At 34.0% G+C, this 23,763-nt stretch overlaps 1 protein-coding gene across 3 annotated transcripts in view; it reads left to right on the forward strand.

The window, feature by feature from the left end:
- The window catches only part of CADM2 (cell adhesion molecule 2), a 1,078,599-nt gene that overhangs the window by 874,342 nt on the left and 180,494 nt on the right, over window positions 1-23,763 (forward strand). For all 3 annotated transcript variants that reach the window (XM_044251154.1, XM_044251156.1, XM_044251155.1), the window contains one exon: window positions 22,773-22,925. In XM_044251154.1, the coding sequence (XP_044107089.1) occupies window positions 22,773-22,925 (153 nt within the window). The remainder of the gene's footprint in view (window positions 1-22,772; window positions 22,926-23,763) is intronic.

Consider the following 23,763-nt stretch of genomic DNA (forward strand, 5'->3'; position numbering starts at 1 on the left):
GGTGAGATTTTGGCAATGGTGGCAAGAGGTGGCTGAAGAGGTGGGATTTAAGTAAAGGCCTGAAGGAGATTAGAGTTAACCATTTTTTAGTAAAGACCTTTTCAATAGGTGAGAAGGCAATATGGCTTCTGAATGAACAAGGATGAAGTAGCAAGGGAGTGAGCAGTGGACCAAATCTATGAGGGCCTTGAAGATCAGAATAAAGACTTCTAATTTTACTAAGTAAAATGGGAACCACCAAAGGGTTTTGAACAAAGAAGTAACCTACTCTGACTTATATTTTCATAGGGTCACTGAAGATGCTATGTTGGAAATAGGCTGAAGGGAGAAAGGTAGAATAAGAGAGATAAGTTTAGTAATCCAGGTAAGATGTCAAGATGGCTTGATCCATGGTGAAAGCAGTAGAGGGGATGAGAGGTGGTGAACTGAGGATTCACTTGAGTATACTCCCTTGAATATAAAGCTGCCAGCATTTGCTGATAGATCAATGCCCAGTAGATAAAAAACAGAAGCATAAGAACAACTCAAAAATTTATTTTTCCAAAGCAATTAGATGACTGGAATTGCTACCAGAAGAGGAAGACTAAACGAGGTGGTTTGGGGAGGAAATGCTATGAAAAACTTTGCTTTGGACATGTTAATCCTGAGTGGCTTTTTAGGCATTCAGTAAAGGTGTCAAACTCTTTGAATATATATGTCATAGATTCAAGGGAAAGATCCAGTCTGTTGATATAAATATGAGAGTTGTCAGCATATTGATGTCATTGAAGCTGTGAGATGAGATGAAATCACTTCATATGCAGATTACAGACATGAATAGGGGAGTAGTTATGTCGTCTTTCCAAGTGAAGATACTGAAGTAAACAAGAGATGAGGAGCTTGCAGGTGATCAAGGGCATGATCTTTGTTGCAAGGTTGCCCCCAAGGACCTAAAACAGCACTTGAGAATTCTTTCTATAATTTTTAATATGCAAATACAGTTATTTGATGAGTGAATAAAGTTAAAAACTGACCATGAAATCCAAGCTGCATAATGTTGTGGGAAGAAGGGGACATGGAGAGAATGGGTGACAGTGAAAAGTGTGATAGAATCCAAGGATTTAAGGTTCCGGTTGGATGAAAGGATTCTCAGAGGGAGGTCCTGGCAAGATGAGAGTTGGTGGTCAGAAAGTAGAATGTGTGCAAACTGTGGAAGTGCTGCACATTAGAAAGTGTGGCATGGTATAAGAAAGTGAGGAGCACATCCACAGAGAGTGGCGTGGGCGGGGGGCGGGGGCGGTAGAAGAATGAGCTCTTCTGCTGGGAGGAAGTCAAGGAACAATGCCTATGGTTGGAGTGATCATTAATATGAAAGTTAATCACCAGTTCCTTTCTGTTTCAAGATCTGTACGTTTGATCATGAACGTTACTAGTTTCAGAAAATACTTTTATGTATCCTTAGAGATCATCATTGGCTTTTTACCTCTTGTATTCTCTGGTACGGTAAAATACATTGTTTGATTTTTCTATACTTAGAAACGCTTTGTGTGATTGGAATAAAGCCAAATTGTTAAGGATAGATCCATCCTCTATGTATATTAGTGGATTCTATTTGCTAAATATTTTGTTTAGTTCTCTTTGCTCATCAGAGACTGCCCTGTAACTTTTCTTTTTAAAGTATTTCTTCAGTTTTGGTAAAGTTTCAAAAATTATCCAGTAAAACAATACTATTCCATCCTTGACCTCTTGTAGATAGTCTATTAGATATACTTTGTGGGCTGTCAATGAAGACGGATTGTTCAATTGCTGTCATTTATATTTATATAATATAATTAGCATATATCGTTGTCTTTCTGAGGTATTTGCTCCTTAATATCTCAAAAATAGCTACAAATTTGATAATTCCATTTTTAATTTCAGAGACTGCATTCTCTATCAATATAACATAACTTCTTTTCATGTTGACCTATGATTTTTTTTTTCACTTCTGACTATTTCTTTTGTAATTTTGCACTTTTATTTGAATGGAAATTACTCTTCATTAATTACTGGAAGCAACTTAAACATACTTATTTTATATCCTTTGACCAACTGAGATGTAGTGTTTATGCAGTTTTGTTGTATATACTCTTTGGAAGTGGGAGAATTTTTTTTTTTTTCCTGACTCCTTCTCTCTTTTCCTTCTCCCTCTCACTTCCCACCTCGGGCTCACACTTTCCTGTATTGAGGTTGTATATTATCTTATCTTTTATCACTTACCTTCCAAGTCCCACAGCCCAGGACCAGCCATGCTTTTTTTTTTTTTAAGTTAAGGCATATCTGTGTGCAGGGTGATCTGGTTAGAGAGTCAGGTTGCTCAGTTCTTGATTAAAAGGCTTTGTCTGTGTGCTCACAGCCTGAGACCTGCAGGGTGTTTGAAGCCACAGCCCAGATGGTGATGAGTTTTATTTTTAGCTTCCTTCAGAGTTGGGGAACTTCTCTCCAGGCTCTGGCTTTAAGAACTTTCTATTCCTGGTTCTGGTTGTCTGAGAGCACTTAAATCCCTTTAACTCCTTAGGAGCGAACTTTAGACCTAGGGTTAAACAAGCCTGCGGCTTTACTACCAATCTCCACTTCATCATATGGTTCTTTTCTGCTTATTTTATTTGGAGGGCCAATTTGTATGTGTGCTGTTTTTCCTTATATTTTTATTATTATTATGTGTTTGCAATAAATGTGTTAAGTCAAAATATGAACTCCTGCATCATCCTACCTGGAAACCCTGGCTTATTTGAATTAGTTTTTCCTGATGGGATAAATATTTGTTGGCAAAATATAAAATCTGATATAAACAAATGCATCCTTAATGAATTCTATAAGCATTTGCAGAATCTTTTTTTTTTTTTTTTTTAATTTTGCAGTTGGATGTTGCAGGGAAAGTCTGTTTCTGTCAAATGGTATTAGGACTATAACATTTTCTAGTTGTGTAGCCATGTCTCTTATTCCTGATTTTTAGGTAAGCTGTAAGGTAGACACAGATGACCCAGGCACATATATGATATTGCTCTTAAGAAACTTAATGTGCAAGAGAGACTATTAACGTAGATACTTAAAATATATCATAGGGATTGATAAATCTCAAAAGAGAACTGTATTTTAAGAATTCAGAGAAATGGACATCTTAATGAGGATAGGAAGCATAACTTCTGTGCAAAGGACTATCAGAGTGATAACCTTTCAAAATAAGTAGGATTTAGAACTGGGAGGTTTATAGAGGACACCCCAGGCAGAGGGATCCATGAGAACAGAAGTCCAGAAGTGGACAAGGTTGCAGGCATATTGTTAACTATTTACCATTATTTTTATTTTTAAAGATTTATTTATTTATTTATTTGAGAGAAAGAGAGCATGCATGCATAGGCAGGGTGGAGGGGCAGAGGGAGAGGGAAGGAGAGTCTCAAGCAGACTCCTCGTTTAGTGTGGAGCCTGATGCAAGGCTTGGTCTCACAGCCCTGAGATCACAACCAGAGCCAAGATCTAGAGTGTGCTGCTTACGTGATGTGCCACCCAGGTGGCCCAATTTACCTTTAGCTGAGAAGGGCAAAATTCTGGATAGGCAGAACCTGAAATATATTTGTGTATGTGGAAATATGTATTCCTTTTCTGGGTCTGCCCACCCTTTTCAAGACCCTCACTTCTTTTACTGGAACTAATTCTCTGATCTTGGGTCTCCTCCTACCTAGCTGCCAGTCCATGGCCTAACTTCATATTTAAATTTCCAGAATGGTTTTCTTGATTCATTAGATCCTTAGTTAATTACTTTCTATCCCCAGCTCTGATTTAAGAATTTTATGCTGCATTATCATTCACTTGTTTTCATGTTGCTTTGCAATTATCATGTACGTATTTTATATCTGTATGTTTAATCTCCTCCAAATAAATTGCAAGCTCTTCAAAATCAGTACAGGTACTTACTACTTCTTTGGAACTTCCTCTATACATATTCAGTGTTAGGAACAAATGTTTTAATTAATAATTTATGTATTTGAAAGAAACCTATATTAGAAAAAAGAACCCACATCTTAGGTGTTTTCCTTTTTCTGTTGTTTCCTTTTTCTGTTTTTCCTCAATTTGTCTCTATTTCTCTGCCTTCTTTCACTGTGACTCTCTTACTTTCTCTGCCTGAATATATAAATATACATATGTGTGTATACATATAAATGCAGACACATACTTGAACATATAATACATCTAGAAGCAATAGTTTCTAAGAGGGGTAATATGTAACTTCTCATATAATCAAACCAGTAGATTCTTTATTTTTTTCTTTAGGTAAACACAACATCTTAGGATGCTAGAAAAGTAAGATGTCCTTAAAAGCATCAGTATAGTACTTTTATATATGTATAAAAGGTAACAACCGTATGTCAAAGACAGTGTTTGTGTCTATGTGCCGTCAATCACCTTCCCTCTTTTATTAGTCTCAGATAGAAGATAAACAACAAGAGTGACAGTTTTGTGTCCTTTGCCATTTTGTGTCACCATCACAGACAAGAGGATATTATGTCATCATTCAAGACTGTCACATTTAGTGTATTCTCCTATTTGTCTTAAAGTCTGTTTTCCTCATAATCCTCATAAATAAATACAAAAATCACCTATTCATTACATATTATTTTATTATGGAAATGTTTCCCCATAATATAATGACCTCTACCATAGATAAGAGCATTTATGCTGTTGCCAAAGCCTCCAGAATATAGACATGTTTTGTTTTAAAGAAATATTTCTCAAATAAATGAAAGAATAAATAGGAAAATATATATAGATTTTCTTTTTAAAAAATTCTCTCTATATTATAAAGAAATTGTAATAAATTTCTACATCTGTATAACATGTAAATCAAACAGTGAATTTTGATATTTTAAACACAAACCCATAAAATATTTAGTACTAAAATAAGATATACTTTACAAAAATTTTACATTACATTTATTTTACAGAGGAGAGGATATTTCCATAAACAATGTATGTTTGTTGAGAAAATTGATATCTGAGCTGAACTAGTGATAAAAATACTGAAATGGAAAGGCTTTTTAATGTGATTACTATGATAATCACAACTTCCTTTTTCTCTTTCTATTTTTTGGAAGTTCATATACTTCCACATTATCTTATTTTCATATTTTATTTTAAGATTTTTATAGTATATTTATTGCCAAAATGCATTCTAAATAAATAAAGTGGCTCTATAACTAGTCAATAACCAATTTCAATAACATAATTAAGTACTAAAAACATAACTTGCTATTTAGATTTTCTAAAGTTTTAATATTTTAAGCATATTGTAAGTTAGTTGCTGAAAATGAGAAAACTCAGAGAAGTATAAAAAAATCAGGAAAAAATCGCCTGAAATTCCAATAGTTACCTTTCTCTTCTATTATAAAACTGACAACAATCTGAATCCTTAATTTTGCATACTTTTGTTTTCATTTAGGGTTAATTCTTTCCCTATGTTAAAGGTCATATAAATGCTTAAAATATGAAGGCTTCTTAGTAGTCTATCAAAAAGTTTGTTTCCCAACATTGGATATTAAGTTTACTTGCACATTTTTTTTAAAAGATTTATTTATTTATTTTAGAGAGAGAGCAAGAGAGAGAGTGATCTGGCAGGGGAAGGGATAGATGGGGAGGGAGAGAATCTCAAACAGACTCCCCAGTGAGTGCAGAACTCTATGGGGCTCCATCTCATGACCTAGAGATCATGACCTGAGCCAAAATCAAAAGTTGAACACTTGACCAACTGAGCCACCCAGATATCCCCTAACAATATTTTGATGCAATATCATGTGGAAGATAAATTTGTTGGTTATAAAATTGCCTTATAAGCTTTCATTCTCAAAGTTGTGATGATGAAATTTCTCCTTTTGTTTCAGGGATTCAGTACATTTTAGAATGAAAAAAATACCATTAATTTTAGCCATAGAAATTATTCTACTAATAATGTGTCTTTAGTTACATTTGATATAATTTTTCTTGGTAATTTCTCTCTGTGTGTTTGTACACACACACACACACACAGACACACACACAAGACTGTATATATTTGTAGTTTTTCTTGCTTATATTACCTTTTATTTTGTACTCTAAGAGAGCTCAAGTTGGTTTCCATTTCTCACTATATTGATATGGTTTTGACTGCTGCCTTTACTTTGAACTTGAATTCTTTTGTATTTTTAATCTATTTTTTTATCATATCCTGTTTTCATTATACTTCAGATAATTTTTCTATGTATCTTTCTGCTCTTTTTAAATGAAGATTGTAACTTCCTATAGCCTACTGAGAGTTGTAAACACTTGTATAATAATTTCTCTGGTTCCTATAGCAAATGCTATAATAATTTGGGGAGGTTATGTCCCTTTCTTTTAATCAATAGTATTTTTCATGGGAACTATATTATTTTTTATTTAACTCATTTTTGTTAGTTATAACAATGCTAGCTTCATTAACAAACAAACTCGCAAATTTCAGGAGTTAAAAGTAATAGGATTTTAATTCTCTCTGACATAGTATTCAATATAGAAGTTTTAGTGTCCTGTGGATTTGCACTCTGTGGGGAGTCAGGAATCCAAGGTTTTTCAATTCCATGGCATTTTCATCACCTAGATCTATGGAACCCTCTGCTTTCAAAATAGGAGAAGGGAGAAGAGAGGATGGAGAAGATCCACCAACTTTTTAAAAGCCTCAGCAATGAAGTGAAGTATGTTACTACTTACATTCCATTGACTAAATCTACTCACATGGTTTTACTCCAAAGCAAGGATATGCTGAGACCTGTAGCCCTTCATTGGACAACTACTTCTTGAATTTATTATGGAAATGGAGAACACTTTTCTTTCTTTCTTTTCTTTTTTTTCTTTTTGGTAGAAAACTAGTCATCCTTAAAATGGAAAGCTCTACCAGATCTAATGTACGATGGCATTTCATACGTGAATATTATTACCAAGTGACGTCTTATTCTAAAACCAGATGGTAGATAAATGTGCTGGCTCCCAGCACAATGCTCAGTGTCTACCTTCTTTAATGCTAATGGCCCTGTAAGTCTCAGATGGGATCTCAACTGTCCTAATTTTTTTCTGGGATCTCAGATATTCCTAACCAGTCAAAATTCAGTATCAGTGCAGTTCTCATGGCGTGTTGCTATCAAACCTCTCCCTGTTTCTTCCATCATCTGCCTACATTTTACCTGGGAATTCTGAGCCCCCTCAAATACAGTATACCACTGCCACTTCTAGATCCAGTTTGGATGGCAAGATATTGCTTTTATTTTGACCAATGGTTATTATAACACAAGATCTCTGGAGCTCAATGGGAAACACGTGGTTTGTTTAAAAAAGTAGCACTTACCCGGTGTTTGAAGGCTTTATTTATTATTCCTATATTTTTTTGTTCAATAGAGAAATCCCAGAAAGTATTTGCATAATAAGGTTGTCCTATGTGTTGAGAGATATACAAAGAAAATACAATTTCATAGAAGATTACTTCTAAAACATGTAATTTTCTTATTTTCTCCTGCATGGGAAGGCAATTTTAGACACTCTTCCTTTTCATACTTTCTTCATTGTCTTGGTGAAAGCTCTCTAAGAGAGAGCCAGGTTCTTTCACACAGTGTAGGCCAGTTGTTAGACTGCCTTAGGCTCCAAGGCCAAGGCAAGCTCAAAGCTCAACAGTCTAGATCTCAGAGCTTTGTATGAAAGCTGTGGGGTCAGCAGGTATAGGAACCTTTGAAGTAGTGTGTATCATACTATGGGTTTCCCTCCTGAGAATTAGCAAGAGTAGTGTGTGCTCACTGTTTCTCTCCAGGTTTCAGAAGGCAACTCCACAATATGTCTCATTTCAACCCAGCTACAATGTAAGAATTCAAAGCCATTACTGAATGATTATATTTAATGCAATCAAACAGCATGTATTCTTTTATTATAGATCTCACATGATGTGTTTAATTTGATGTATACTTTTTTCCTCATCTTTTCAGTAAGTTTTGGAATATTACTTGTATGAATTAGTGAAAAAAGAGTCCTTTTCTATACTTACTAGTAAAAGCCTTTTATCAAATTAGGTTTTACCAGTCACTCCTTATGTATCTTTGGCTTTTCAAGTTCAACAATTTTAGTTGTGCATTGAATTTTTGTCCCACTTCATTTCAAATTGCCCCTTGACGCTTATTTATTTATACAATTATTTATATGTACTACAAATATACATAGAAGTCTATTACTTATATAAATTATATGAATTTATATATACAGTACAAATTATTGTATCTATATTATATATAATACTGTATAAATAGTATAATGTAAACATGTAAAAATCACTAATTTTACACATTTGTTGTAGTGACATACTACAATATGTAGCCTCTTCTTTTTTTATAACCACTGAATTTATCTGTCTTTTGCTAAAATTTGTTATAAGCAAAATTTGAGTGCCCTACATTTTTGCATGTTGGTAGGCTTCTAAAAGTTAGCATATAAATTAATAGGAATTAGCAATTTTAAAAAACAGTTTAGATGACTAATTTGAAGAAAAATCAAATTACATAATATAAAGAAAGAAAATTCAAATAGTTTCATTAAATGCTTCAGTTTAAACTTAGAAAATAGTATGTCATCCTTCAAATCCCGCAAATTCTATATGGTAAATTGTGATTTATTTTTATTTTTCTGAAATTCATGACATTCCATTGAATGCTCAATTTATGTAAGAAGATATTTTAGAAAAAATATTCATGATCAATATTAATCTTCTGATGTTTCAGTGATAGTATTTATATTCTGGAAGATTCACACTCATGTCCTCCTTTACAGAAGGGGAAAAATAGTAAGACATGGAGAAATTGAGGAAGGAAACAAGATCAAGATTAAATTAGTAAACTTTCAGTCATAAAATTTAATAGCTATGAAAAAATTCAATACCTTTCATAGAAACCTATGAACTATTATTAATGAAATCTGTATTATAGTGATGTTTTTCATGATTATGCCTGAATTTCAAAAATGTAAAAATGGTTTTCTTAAATGTATTAGCAGATTCCTAGATCTTCAAAATTTGTGTATAGTAGAAGATATTTCACCTAATAATCAGGTTGTCCTCTAAATGATGGCAAACCTGTGAATATTTAATCCAAATTAAAGGCTTTAGGAGATGAGACTGATATCACTAGAAAAGAACACAACATAGTCTTGAGTCATTTTTTCTTTCTTTGTTACAAATACTGATTCAAGGCTTTCACAAGTTATGGGGCCCTATAAAGTTACAAGATCACAAATACCAAAGCCTGGTTTCTCTATCTAATGAAGGCAGATGTTTTTCATTCCCAGTGTACCTTTGTATATGCATTTCCATAATAGAATGACACATAATCTTCCTGTCTTTTTGATATAAATGCTCCATGAGAGTTATACCACATGGCTACATATGGTGGTTTTATGGTGGGATGTAAAAAATGAATTTCATATGTCCATGAGGACACCAATATATTGTAGGTTGTTGGAAAGAATGAGAGCTTACAGAAATTGTTCAGTTCAAAAACCACATAATTTTTTTGTTCTAGGAATCCAGGCACATAGCTGTATCAAATTGTGAACTGTATCAAATGCTGAAAGATATTTTCTCAAAGAAAATAAGAAATAATGTAACAAACACCTAGAGAAGTAATGTTTTGAAGAACAAACAAAATACCTGCAAACTTTTATTTGTGGGAGATGAAATGGGTGTGCTGAGAAAGGAAGGTATATGCAAAACAAGTTCCAAAGGCCAAAGTTACTGCAAAACCTAAGAAAAAGAACAAACCCCACTTGACAAGAAATGGCTTATGAAGGGGACTTGCCAACAGCTGCAAGATGAGTAGATGACTACAACCCCACCTCCCATAAGATTAGCTTTTATAGCCCTACTGGCTGGGAGGGAGTACAAACTGGGGCCACCCAAGGGGGAAATGTTTCCCAACAGGTGTTATCTAGGGAAGATGAAGGATGTTATGCCCCCACGGTATATTAAGGGTGTGGTTAAGCAAAAGGAAAGAATGTGTGTGTGTGACAAGATGTGCTTAAGATTTCAGGTAGCAGGACCGTCATCATGAGGGATTTGTCCAAAATGACCTTAGTCTCATTCACACAAAGGGGAGAAAAGTTTTTTCTGTATAAGATCTTTGAAAATGTGTATGCCAATGTTGCAATTATTAAATTTTGATTATCATATACTAACAATCTTTCCTTGCAAAACTACCCACATTAGACATTGAACAGTATAATGTATTAAATGCAGTTGTGTGGTCATGTTAGAACAAGAATTCTAGTAAACACGGTCTTTATTCACTAAATGAGGAGAATGTAATTGCACAGATAGCAGCATTTAGCATTTTCTATATGTATTGAATCAGAATGAACATTTATAAATTATAATTCTAAATGTAATTAATTATTAATTAAATGTAATTAAACATTAATTAATATAATTAATAAATTATATGAACTTTGAGTTGTAAAAAATTTCTAAAGACTGAGGCTGTTAAAACTGGATGGTCCCACTTTCCTACAAGACATGTTTTATTGATATGTTGCTACTAGTAATGGTACATTTATTCCTTTTTTTTTTTTCCAAATGCAGAATATACCATGTCTGCATACAGTGAAATCTTCTGGCATTTTAGGTCTAAATTTTATACACTAAGCTTCTGTTATGTTCTTGTGTCCACTGACAAATAGTATATTCTTTTCTCCTTAAGCCATTTTTTGAAGAGAGAAATACATTGTTAATAAAAATGAAATGCATCTGTTTTTTATCTAGGTGAGAGGGTGTTGGGGAAAGAGAATCATCTGATCCAAGAATATTTTATATATTGCAGCATTATATATACATATATAAACACACACACACACACACACACACACACACACATGCTGCTCTCCATAAATTCTTGCTTTTGCATGCTCATTTATTTGACAAGGACACTGAAGCCTAGCAGAAAGAGAAACCATTTTGAATGAATGCATACTAATTTCCTTAAGATGAAATTTTGAAACACACTTAGTTATCTGAGTAGTTCTTGTAGAATTATTAACTCATTAGTGACATTTTCAGCATAAAACCCACTCAAATTTAAGCTACATACTGAACACAGTATAATTCATATCAGATAATTTTAAAATATGGATGAATAAGATCATTAATAAAATTAAAGTATAACTCATTATTTGAAAGTACCTTAAAAATCTGCCAATTTTTTTTAATAGATGAAAGCATACATAGGGTATAGTATACTATTGAGTTAGTGATTCCTGGTCACTGAAATCAGGAATTAATTATGATTGAACACATTTAGTAATTTAATATATGTGTAAAAGTAGTAACTGTTACTTCTAAGAAATTTTCAAGTCACTTGGATACAGTCTTTTGCAATGTGGCAAAGACATTTAAACGTTCCTGACAAGAGAGCAAGTAGCCATTACTTGTACAACTTATTTGACAGAACTCAATATCTCATGAGCTTGCTGAATACAGAAGTGAAGAGCTCAACAGATAAAAAAGCAGTCTCCATATTGAACCCAAATCAACCTCTCACTAGCTTCTGACATTCAATGAGTTTTAATAAATATGATCCTCCATTCACGTGCCAGTAACCCCTTCCTCTATGCTGCATTTTCTCTTTTCCAGTGAAAATATCCCCAGATTTAAATATACATATATAAAAATACATACATATATTTATATGTGTGTATATATATATGTATATGTGTTATATATATATATATATATAATTCTTTCTCAAAATGTACTATACAGATTGTCAGAGAGATAATACATGGATGAGGGTGTGTGTGTGTGTGTGTGTGTGTGTGTGTTAGCAGCGTTTTCTTTCTCAAGCAGTTATCTCAGTGAAAATTTATTTGGAATTCTCAAATAGGAGTTAGCATTTTAAAGGATTTGTCAATATCTAAAGAAAATGTAGAATTTTTTCATAATTGAATTAGAGTCACATTAGCTTAAGAAGGTATATAGAACGTTATTTCAAATTAGTATCAGAATTGAAATTAATATTGCACATTCTCTTTGGCAAAAATGTACACATATATGTATGTAATTAATATACATTTGTAATTAATATAAACCATCCTGAATTTTTTTTTATTCTAGAAACTTACTTTAGTAAAAAATTAATAATAATTCACCTCTCAGTTTCTAAAATTAGAGTAATGCTCATAGCTTAGAGGATGGCACAGTCAATAGAAAGCAAAGATAGTGTTACTTTCATAGGTATTTCTTTTCTGAATCTAAAGCAATGTTGAGAACACATTCATAAAGAATATTCATAAATACTTTTCATACTTTAATACTTTAATAGAATTTTTTATCAACATACACCAAAATTATGTCCTTCCTGTTCATATAGCTAGACCGCATTTGCCAGCCTCCCTTGAAGTATGGCTGTGGGCCTGAACAGGAAATGAGGACTGAGATAGTACATGTACTTCAAGGCCTCGGCCATTAAAATTTTTTACATATGCTTCCCCAGGCTCACTTTCTTTTGAAGACTTTTATAGTCAAATGTTGAAATGGAAGCTTATGTCCCTAATACTTCTATAGTATTGCCCTCCACCAATGACCTTGAGCAGTCATTGCTCAACATAAAGAAACTTCCTATTACTTTAAGCAACCCTACATCCAAAAGCAAAGCCATATTGTAAAGTCAGTGGGTATAATGATATCTAGATGGTTAACTAAAGATATAAAAGAACATTTAAGTATACTTTCTTTGGCTTTACAAATTTCTTTTGCCATATGACATTGGCAAAGTTGGAGTAAGATAACTGTCTTTAAGAGAAGGAGTAAATTTTCAGAGCCTGAATCCATAGATTTAGAAGGTTTATGGTCACAGACTACTATAACGTATAGGATGGTATCTCTACTGTCTTAGATTTTTAAAACTCAGCTACATAATCATATCAAAATGTAGAAAGAGATTTTGAATGGAGTCTTAGAAGAATTAATTTTGTTTGAATTGTCTAAATATAAGTTATATTTTATTTTTTAATTTTGATCTCTATTGATATTTTGGTATTATACAAGTAAGAAAAAAAAATCTAATGATTTAGAGCCTAAAGATCAAAAGCAGCAAACTCCTTCTTTTTAGTAGGGGAGGGGCAAAAGGAGAAAATCTCAAGCAGGCTCCAGGCCCACCAGTGGCCATCTCACAACTGTGAGGTCAGACCTGAGCCAAAGTCAAGAGTCAGACACAACGGACTGAGTCACCCAGGCACCCCAAAGCAGCAAACTTCTTTTAATTTAAATTACACAAAATGAAAATTTATTAGGTGCAAGGACTCTATTAGAACATTAAATTTTCAAAGTCATTATCATATTAAAAATATTTTTTGAGCATACTGTCCTTACTTATGTCTTACTCTATGACATGATTTACCCGGTGCCCCTGCTATTTAATTCATTTGTACTTCCACTTGTTTATTCATTCACTTTTCCAGTAGAGAGAATGGGAATTATATTTAGAGTACTATGTGATTTACGAAGGGCAGTAGCAAATAGTCTCGTCCAGGGCTAGAGGGATGAACATATAGTAAGATAAATGGAGCATATCAGCACATAAATGCTGGATCAGGTAATGTTCATTGTTCATCTCATAGGCTCAGCAAATGATTATTAGCTTCATGCATATTCCTTCCGTGGAAGACTAAAGGAAGACATGAATATAGTTGGAGGTGGACAGCATGGAGGAATGTATGAAGAAAGCCATAAATTGGGCGCCTGGGTGTCTTAGTCACTAAGTGCCTGCCCTCTGCTCCAGTCATGGTCCCAGGGTCCCGGGATGAGTCCCACATCAGGCTCCCTCTCTGTGGGAAGCCTGATTCTCCTTCTCCCACTCCCCCTGCTTGTGTTCTCTCTCTCACTGTGTCTCTCTCTGTCAAATAAATAAATAAGATCTTTTTAAAAAAAAAAAGCAATATGTTAATTAGTTTGAATGATAAGTGTGACCTTGAGACATGCAGAGGAAATAATATACCTTTAATTAAAGAAGCATGGATTTCTTGCCACGTTTGAACACATGCTCATGTGCTTTTAAGTCAATAGGCATTTTGAAGAAGAATAGGGAAATAGAATAGAAAGGTAAACATTTCAGATATTTAGGGACTTATATGATGAACAGTTTAAATGTTATGTTATAGAAGAGGTAATAGGGCAGGGTTATAGGCATATCGTGTAAGTAGTTACAGCATGGAGTTTCCATCAGGACAGATGATGATGAGGACACTCTAAGGAAGAGGGGCAAGCATAGCAAAGACAAAAAGTTTAGAAAGTAGAAATATCATGGAATTTATATTTATTCCACAAACATATTAATAAATTTTCCATAACCAAGTGTATTCATTATTAGTATATTTTAGGGGTAATAACATTTTGTTTTTTTTCAAATGTTTCATAATAATAGATGACAGATGTAGGAACGAGAGGAGTGAATTTTTGTTTTTATCCATTTGAAGTAAGAAAATCTGAGGTTTAAAAATCGAAATTCTACCACTGGGAAAAAACTTCCTTCAAATAGTGTCACAGTTTCCAGATTTATTGCTTGGGTTCTGTTCACATTTTCTCTTCTAAAACTCCATTTACTATGGTTTCACTAAAAATTCAGTTCAAGCTGAAACTTGGTATACCAAATATCAGCTCTGGAGCAATGGTTGTTTTACCAATTTTCCAGAAGATTGATTTAGATTGTTCTGAGTTGTATGACTGTGAAGAACAAAACAGAAAAGGATTCACTAGCTTGATATTTTATTCTGTCTGTGTTAACTCCTTTATCTCAATCCATAGTGCAATTACAAATAACACATGCTGATTGTAGATAGTATTTGATTATATTTTTAACAAGTAAAATATGTGTAGTATTAATAGAATAACACTTTTATAAAAAAATGAGTGGCTAGGTTGCCTTTTTTACCTTTTTTACCAATATCTACAGGCATGTTGTGACATCATACATGTCAACATACCAATCATAAGTTCTGACAAGAGTTAAGCCTTGGATCTGTGGCCTATTTGAAGATTATTAGAGCTTAATTTGGCTTATTTTTTCTTTCTGATTTAGTAGGATTCAGATTTAATTAGTAGAAAAGTCATTCTGGTGTACTAAAACAAAGTTGACCTCACTAAAGTTTTAATTCCTTGTTCTAATTCTTACCCTTGGGGATAGTAGAGATTTGAGCTGAAAAAACAGGGGCTAGCAGATTGGATGAGTCAGTTTGCTTAGTGAACAGTTCTAGAGAAATTAGTACGGGAGAAGCAGAGTAGGTGGTTTGCTGGGGTCTACATGGACAATGTGCAGAGAGCAGGCTTGTTACAGAAGCTGGGAAACAGAGCAGAGTGCTGGCCTTAACACAACAAAGCCAGAGTCAAGGGAAGGAGTCTATTATTAGGCAACAGACAGGAAAATAAACTTGATACTGAATGAAAGACCATGGGAAGCATTCTTAGGCACAATTTTCCCATAGCTAGGACTGAGCTTATTGTACTGACACCTCTAAACTCTCTATAAGAACCAAGTGGGGACACACCAGGGTGGAAGGGGCTTGAGCTGAAAACAGAGAATGAAGGTTGACACACTATAGTTCTTGAAATCCTATCACATCAGTGATGTTAAACTTCAAAAAATGCAAGTTACTTGTTGGATAATAAATGTAGTTTTTAAACTTCTAAATAAATATTTGCAGTGATTCTCTTGGCTAAAGTCCATGGTATAGGATGGTATACTTTTGGAAACTTACGCTCAACATTGAGAATTTAAGTAGCCAACAGGACACTTGGAATTACTTCTATCACTCTGATATAGGTTTTTTCCTTAGTACTTGTCTACAAACTATAAAATGATAAAATCATTCAATATACAATATCCTTTTAATACAAAAAATTTTCTGAAATTATGTTAATATGTACAATTATAGGATATTATATGCAAAAGGTGTGGTCCACATATTAAATTGAATGCAACAAGTTATTAGTGGACATCTATATGTACTCTGATACGTGTAAAGCCTCATGGAAAATATAGAGAAATATAACATAATCTTTATTTGAGGAAGTTTTAGGTAAAATGAGAACCAGGAAAAAATGTAAAAACAATGAGGTTTTTTTTTGCTGCATTTAATAGTCTCTTCAAAGTAATTACATAATAAAATATATTTTTATCATTATTTGTGACACGAAATACTACTTACTGGAAACCAACCTAAAGATTTTGAAAATGTTTCTGGCAAGAAGTTTATGATCATCTATAAATAAATAACACTTAAGGAAGGAAAACTATTAATACAAATATGCACAAATTCTTACCAGTTTCTTCAATGAATAACGTCAGATAAATAAAAAAATACTACTGTTATGAAATTAATTTGGTTTAAAACTAGTTAATATGTAACTTATTAACTATGCCAGGAACTTTTATTAGAAATTAGTAAAAATGTGACTAAAATCCTCCAAGTAATTGCCTTGGGAATTTTTATTTTATCCAACATGGATCCCACATATTCATTTGTGTGATTGATGAACCATTTAGAACCAATGGTATATTGGGAAAATAATTTTTATCCAGCATTAAGTACTATTTAATAGATCCTTACTCATTGGTCAGACTTCTTATTTGCAGCTAAGATTAAATCCTCCAGAGCTCAGCGCTTCGAGTCATTAAATCACCTCACCAGTGGGTGGCAGGCACCTAATAGCTGATGAGGCATGACCTCAGAGTAGGCCACTTTCCCATTAGCTCATTTTTAATCTCTGAGATGTGTAAGCAATTACCTTTCATTCTTTTATTACACATACTCATTTCTTCTGTTCAATTTTTCTTTGGATAATGCTTAATTTTTTTTTTTAAACAGATGTTTCAGTTTTTATTTTTTTTAAGTTACTTACATAATGATGGGCATCCTGTATTCACAAAGGAAAGTTTGTGGGTTTTTTTTTTTCTTTCTTTCTTTCTTTCTTTCTTTCTTTTTTTTTTAAAGATTGAATTCACTTCAGCTAACAATATCACAATTCTTTATTTAGGTTCACTATATGTTTGGGCCTTACTAGGTGGAAAAGTTAAAAGTTAAATCAGATTTTCTCTGATTAGCTACTGCTTTTTGTGTTCACTTGAAAACCGTAAGGTAACATGACAATGGCTTCAGAGATCACTCATTCAGTATTTCAAATCATTTTCCAATGAACTATCATTTTGTTAAAAGTTTTCATAGCATGATGTTTCTAGCTCTTTTATGCTCAACAGTGTCTAAACGGGACACTGTTTTTCTTCTTTTTTTGGCTTCTTTCCCATGGGGGAGCCTGTGGAGATATATTCAAGAGGACTTCCTAGTTCAGTTCTTTTTCACTCTGCTCTTATCATATCCAGACAGAGTTAGGCTCTCAGTTTCATTTCAATAGCCATTCACTGAATACCTCCTGTGCAGACAGTGATGGTGAGGGGCGCGGGAGATGAGGAAGACAAGGATCCTGCTCACAGGGAACCCACTGAGTTATAGTATTTCCCTCTTTGGACTCGTAAAGGTTTTCCTTTATTCTTTCATACTGAAAATGTTATAAAATGAACTGCAGATGACATCATAAGTATTTACAAACTTGAAAGGATAAATGTTATAGATGTATGATTTGTTTAAAATATTCAGTCCAATGAGGATCTCCTTAGGCAGTTTTTTGTTTCTTTTTTTTGGCAAACGAATTATCAAGGAAATTCACACAATAAATAGTCCCTTTACTAATCATGCCAGTTTCCTGGTTCTTGGAATTACGTTTTCAGGTTTTGAAGATATATTTATACATTTCAATTCTCTAAACCATATTCCTTTTGCTTTTACTCAATTATTATCATCTCCACCTAACAGTCAGCAGACCAAGGCACACATTTAAGTGATTTGCTTAGGTCCATATGGTTAATCAATGACAGATCTCACATTAAAATTCAGGTATTCTTGGCGGGCCTGGGTGGTACACTCAGTTAAGCAACAATTCTTGGTTTTGGCTTAGGTCATGACCTAACGCTGTGGTATTGAGCCCCATGTGGGTGGGGCTTGGACCGCAGCAGGGAGGCGGCTTAAGATTTTCTCTCTTCCTCTCCCTCTGCCCCACTCCCAGTACTCTCCCCCACTTCTCCCTCTCTCTTTCAAATACATAAATAAATCTTTTAAAAAATTCAGGTATTCTGTTTTTCAGAGCCTAGTTTTTAGTCAGGCTGGTAGTAATCATATAATAATTCAAACTATTATATGATTTGGTGAGCTAAATTAATTGAGACATTTCAGACACTAAAATACTTAGGTTCTCATCAGGATTCTAAACTCAAAATATTTTAACGTGTCATCGTAGATTATTTTGAGGAACTTAACATAGTACGTGAAATCATTTAGTTCTCATCATAATTGGAAGGTGAAAATAAATCAGGAATTATTGTCCACAGGAAATCTGATTTTATACAACTACCTAATTTTGTTTTTATTCTTAAGTCATTGCTGTTAGTTTTACTCCATGCAAATGATCTAAATATGAAAGTTTTGTATTTGAGTATATTAAGAGATTCAGTTGATTTTTAGTGATGTTATATAGTTTCCACAAAATAGTCTGACCAAAAGAGAGTTAAATTCTTTTTGCTAAGATCCACTGAAAATTGTAAGCTCTGTCTCTCTGTCAGTGGAAACGGTGTTAGAAGAAATGAAATTGAACACAGGGGGTAAGAAACAAGTCTTACCCATATAGTATCATGGCAGAAACCTTGGGTTTTCCCTTTTGGTGACCTCTCTTTTAAAGAAACAAGAAATACATGATAAATGTTTTTCTTAAATAAATCACAGCTTTGAAAAGTGGTTGATATAGCCTGAGGTTCTATTGGGAAAATAACAAATCTGTGTCCCACTGTTTTTGTCTAGCAACTGAATGATATATATATATATATCATTCAGTTGCTATATATATATATATATATATATATGCCTGTAGGAGATAGAATATAAAATGGACATTTGAAAAAAAGTCTACTATATCTTGATGGAATCACAAATATAATCATAATCAGACTTGCCTTATATTTTATATTCAGTAAAATTAATTTCAAAAATATTTGTAAGTATATGTCTCCTTATAGAATTAGAGTTAATAAAGAATGGTAAGCAGAGGGACTACAATCATTAAGGTGTGTGTTATTTGAGTATTGGGGAGGATGATTTTTTGAAATATATTTAAAATCATGAAAATTTAGAATTTCCCCCCCAATATTACATATTATATTATTGCCTGCTCCTTTCACAAAACATAAAAGGAAGGTACAGCAATTTAAGAATATTTGATACTTGTGATTCCCCCTCTGGCTCTGTGGCAAATGTATGTGAAGAATTCTAAGCTTTGATAACATGACTATCTCCCTTAGTTCTTCAAATATACATAAAGCTTTGTGGGTTTTTTTTTTTTTAAGAAGTTTTGCTTTGTTTTGCTTTGATTTTAGAGGAGGGAGAGAGACTCTGAAGCAGACTCCCTGCTGAGCACAGAGCCCAATGCAGGGTTTGATTTCAAGACCCTGGGATCATGACCTGAACTGAAATCAAGGGTCAGACAGTTAACTGATTGAGCCATCCAGGCACCACTTAACAGAGGTTTCATTGTAGATTTACATTCGGTTGTGAGAGATAATATGGAGAGATCTCATGGACCCTTGATCTCACCAGCATCTTGCAGATATCACGACTAGGAAGCTAACAGTGATGTGCCCTCCAATCTTATTTGGTTTTCACCAGTTTTACATATACTCATCTCTGTGTGTGTGCATATGTGTGTGTTTAGTTCATGTGTATTTCATGTGTGATGTATCCATTACCACAGACAAAATGCAAAAAATTCCATCACTGCAAGAATCTCTTGTGCTGTTCTTTTATAACCATATCCTCATTTCTCTCACTCCCTCCTACCTATACTATCCTTAACCCTTGGTAAACACTAATTTCTTTTCCATATTTATCATTTTATTATTACAAGACATTATATAAGTTGATTTCATCTGCATTTATAGAGTTTTTGAGTGTTTTACTTTGTATATTTTCTTTTTTATAAGTTTTTTTTTTTAAGATTTTATTTATTTATTTGACAGACAGAGATCACAAGTAGGCAGAGAGGCAGGCCGAGAGAGAGGGGGAAGCAGGTTCCCTGCTGAGCAGAGAGCCAGATGCAGGGCTTGATCCCACAACCCTGAGATCATGACCTGAGCTGAAGGCAGGGGCTTAATCCACTGAACCACCCAGGTGCCCCAACTTTGTATATTTTCTTAGTAATTGCCCTAGGTATTGAAATATATGTATGTGACTTACCACAGTCTACTAGGAGCAATGGTTGACTACTTCGAGTAAAGTGTGGAAATCTTACTTATTTTCAATCCCTTTGCCCTGCCCAGTTTGTACTTGTCTTGAGGTTTCTTTCTATATTTGTTCAGCATTGTATCAGCTGATGTTGTAATTTTTGTTTCAACCATCATATAACGAAGACAACCAAAGAAGGATACTCTGTATTGGATTTACCCCGGTTTTTGTTCTTCCAGTTGATCTTTTTTTCTTTCCTGATGCTCCAAGATTCCTGTACCACTCCCTCTGGTCTCCATAATTTCAAATGAGGACTCTGTTGTCATTTAAATTGGTATTCTCTTAAAGGTTATGGCTGCTTTCAAGATTTTTTTCTTTGCCTTCTAGTTTAATGTGGATGCATTTGATACAGACTTTCTTGGGTTTATCACAGTTGAGATTAGTTCGTGTTATTGATTCAGTATATTTATTTCTTTAGGCAAATTTGAAGTTTTGGAACAGTATTTCTTCAAATACTTTTTCAGTCCCAGTCTCTTTCACTTACTTGGGACTTGTGTGTTACAAATATTGGATATATTTGGTTATTGTCCCACATGTCCACGTCTCTCTCTCTCTCTTTTTTTTTCCCCCCAACTTCTTCTCTTTTTCTTATTCAGATTGAGTGAATTATATTGCTTTATCTTTATTGATTCCATCCTCTGTTTCCTCTCTACTGAATTATCAAGTCACTCTAGTGAGTTTTTACTTTGGTTATTGTACTTTTGGCTTCTATAATTTTCATTTGATTCCTTTTTTTTTTATAACTTCTTTACCAAGATTTTATATATTTTTTGTTTCAAGATAATTAGTAATTGATTGCAGAAGTATTTTTATGGTAGCTTCTTTAAATTATTTGTCAGGTAATTACATTTGTTTCAACTCAGTGTTGGTGTCTGTTGATTATTTTTTCTCATTCAGATTATGATTTTCCTGGCATTTGGTGTGATATCATATCCTGGACATTTTAGCATTATGTGAGGAGACTCTGGATTATACTTTAGTTTTTCTATTCTAGGAAGCAGTCATCCTGTTTAGGTTCAGCATGAAGTCCTAGGTGACATTTTCAGGTCATGGTTCAACCAACAATTTGCTTTTCAAAGCCAAACGGTGCTATTTAGTCAGCTTGAGGTGTCTAGTTCTATTGGGGGTTGAACTGGTCTCCACTGATGCCACTTAAGGAGGCAGAGGAGCTCCCCAAGGTGAGGTTGCCTGATGACCCTAGCAGGGGTAAGTTGTTCTCTAGTTCATGGGAGATCACTTTAAGGGCTGGGTATTTGTCCAAGAAGGCTCACCCCTCAGCCCCTGCTGCCCAATTGATCACTGTCCGTAGGCATTGAAGGAGAGTCTCCAGTCCAATGGAGAAAGAGATGACTTTCCATGGCCACATGTAGGCAGTGATGCTCCCACTTGCTTCCCCTTGGAGGTGGCCCAGTCTCTCCCAGAGATACTGGCAGGACTCCCATTTGTTATGTGATAAAAAAAATGAGTCTGCATAGGCCACCTGCTGTTGCTAGGTTGTGATTGGGAAAGGTCAGTCCTCAACTGCCTTTTATTATTGGCTGGGGAACCTCTGTGTTGTTCCTCAGGTCTCAGTGTCCCTAAATTAGTCCTCTTTCCTCTTTCAGAATACTTCTTTCTTTGCTTTTTTCTTAACTCTGAGCTTTATAACTGTACTTAGTAGGAAATATAATGATATTTAAACTTTTTAATATTTTTCCAAAAATGAATCAAGAGGAGCATAGTAAGAGATCTTCTGTGGAAAATAAAACAAAACAAAAAGCTCTGTAATAGAAAAGGTGGTATGAACCAAAGAATATATTAAAAGTAACAGATGGTACACTAGAGGTTACAATCAATGAGAGCAAATTTAAAAATTCAGTACCTTATAGGTATTCTTCAGCTGAAAGCTCTGGTTTATAGGATGTTCAACAGGTTTCTCTACTGCAGAGAATATGCTTTTAATATGCTAATGTTCATTGTTGGTCTCTTGGAAGGAATACAGCAATCATAGTTTTCCCAAATTTATCTGTACATAAAAGTGAAACCTTCTGTTTATTGTGTTTTTGGTACTAACATTCCATGAAAGCCTGTGGAGGAAAGTCATTTTTATCACCACCAACATCTACCTCATCTGAGGTATTGTACTAGATGCAATCATTTAATTAAAAAGCTGTTTCTGAGAACATTAAGGAACACCTAATTCTGCTTTGATTTAAAAAAAACTGATAAAATATTTCCATATATTTAAACTGTTCCAGGAAATAAGATATAGATATATGGCCAAAGACCATGTTTCTTGTGTTGTGCTAAAAATATTTAACTGGACTTTTTCTAATGTTGTAATTTGCATTTTCAATATTTTCTCTTTCCAGCTTTAAGGGACAACAGGATTGAGCTGGTTCGAGCTTCCTGGCATGAATTGAGTATCAGCGTCAGTGATGTGTCTCTCTCCGATGAAGGGCAGTACACCTGTTCCTTATTTACAATGCCTGTCAAAACTTCCAAGGCCTATCTCACTGTTCTGGGTAAGTGCAAGGGACTAACAATATGAGATCAAAAGCCAAGGCATTGTGATTCCATAACAAATATATGTTTTGAGGATCACATTCATGGAGTTTAATCCCTGCTCGGCTACATTATAGCAAAAGGCATTTAAAAACCACTTAATCACTTTCCCCATTTTTGAAATAGACCAGGGAGTGTAAGGATTTGTATAACTTCTCCAGGGCATGTTACCATTTGTTTCTCAGCCAGCCATAGACACCAGGTTTCTTGATTTTCAATGAAATTCCTTTGTTTCAAATCATCTATCTATTTTATACATGCTGATCCTTTCATAAAGTCATAGAATAATGGCCAGAGTGAATTCAATGTGTCTATGGGGTGGTCCTCCATTTTATTATTTAAGTCATCTGATGGAGGCCTTCTCTAATGTCATACAGCTTTCAAATATACTTCTTTTTGTATATTAGTGCATTTAAATGACCCTGACATTTCTATGTCTTCCTTTAATTGTGTAGGTTTTCTAGATCCTTAAATGAAGTACATAATGTCACTCTCCATGTAGCTTGTAGCTTTGTTGTGGTTTTATTTTCTAAATACTGGGTCTTTTCCCCAAAGGTTAAAGTGATACAAAGAACCATTACATTCTTAGAGATTCCAAGGAAATCAAGTTGCAGCTCAGAGCTCTCTGTGATTCTGCAGACGTCAGTGGCCCAATCAGCTGAAATTGCTGCAGTTCATTGAAACACACCTGCGTACTGAACAAGTTAGAGGAATTTAAAAGATTGATTCTTTTTTTTTTTTTTGCCCCTCGCTTGCCTTCCTTTTTTGATAGATAAAGGCATAACATTGCCTATAAAA

The sequence above is a fragment of the Neovison vison genome, chromosome 6, assembly GCF_020171115.1.
Source record: "Neovison vison isolate M4711 chromosome 6, ASM_NN_V1, whole genome shotgun sequence".
NCBI lineage: Eukaryota > Metazoa > Chordata > Mammalia > Carnivora > Mustelidae > Neogale > Neogale vison.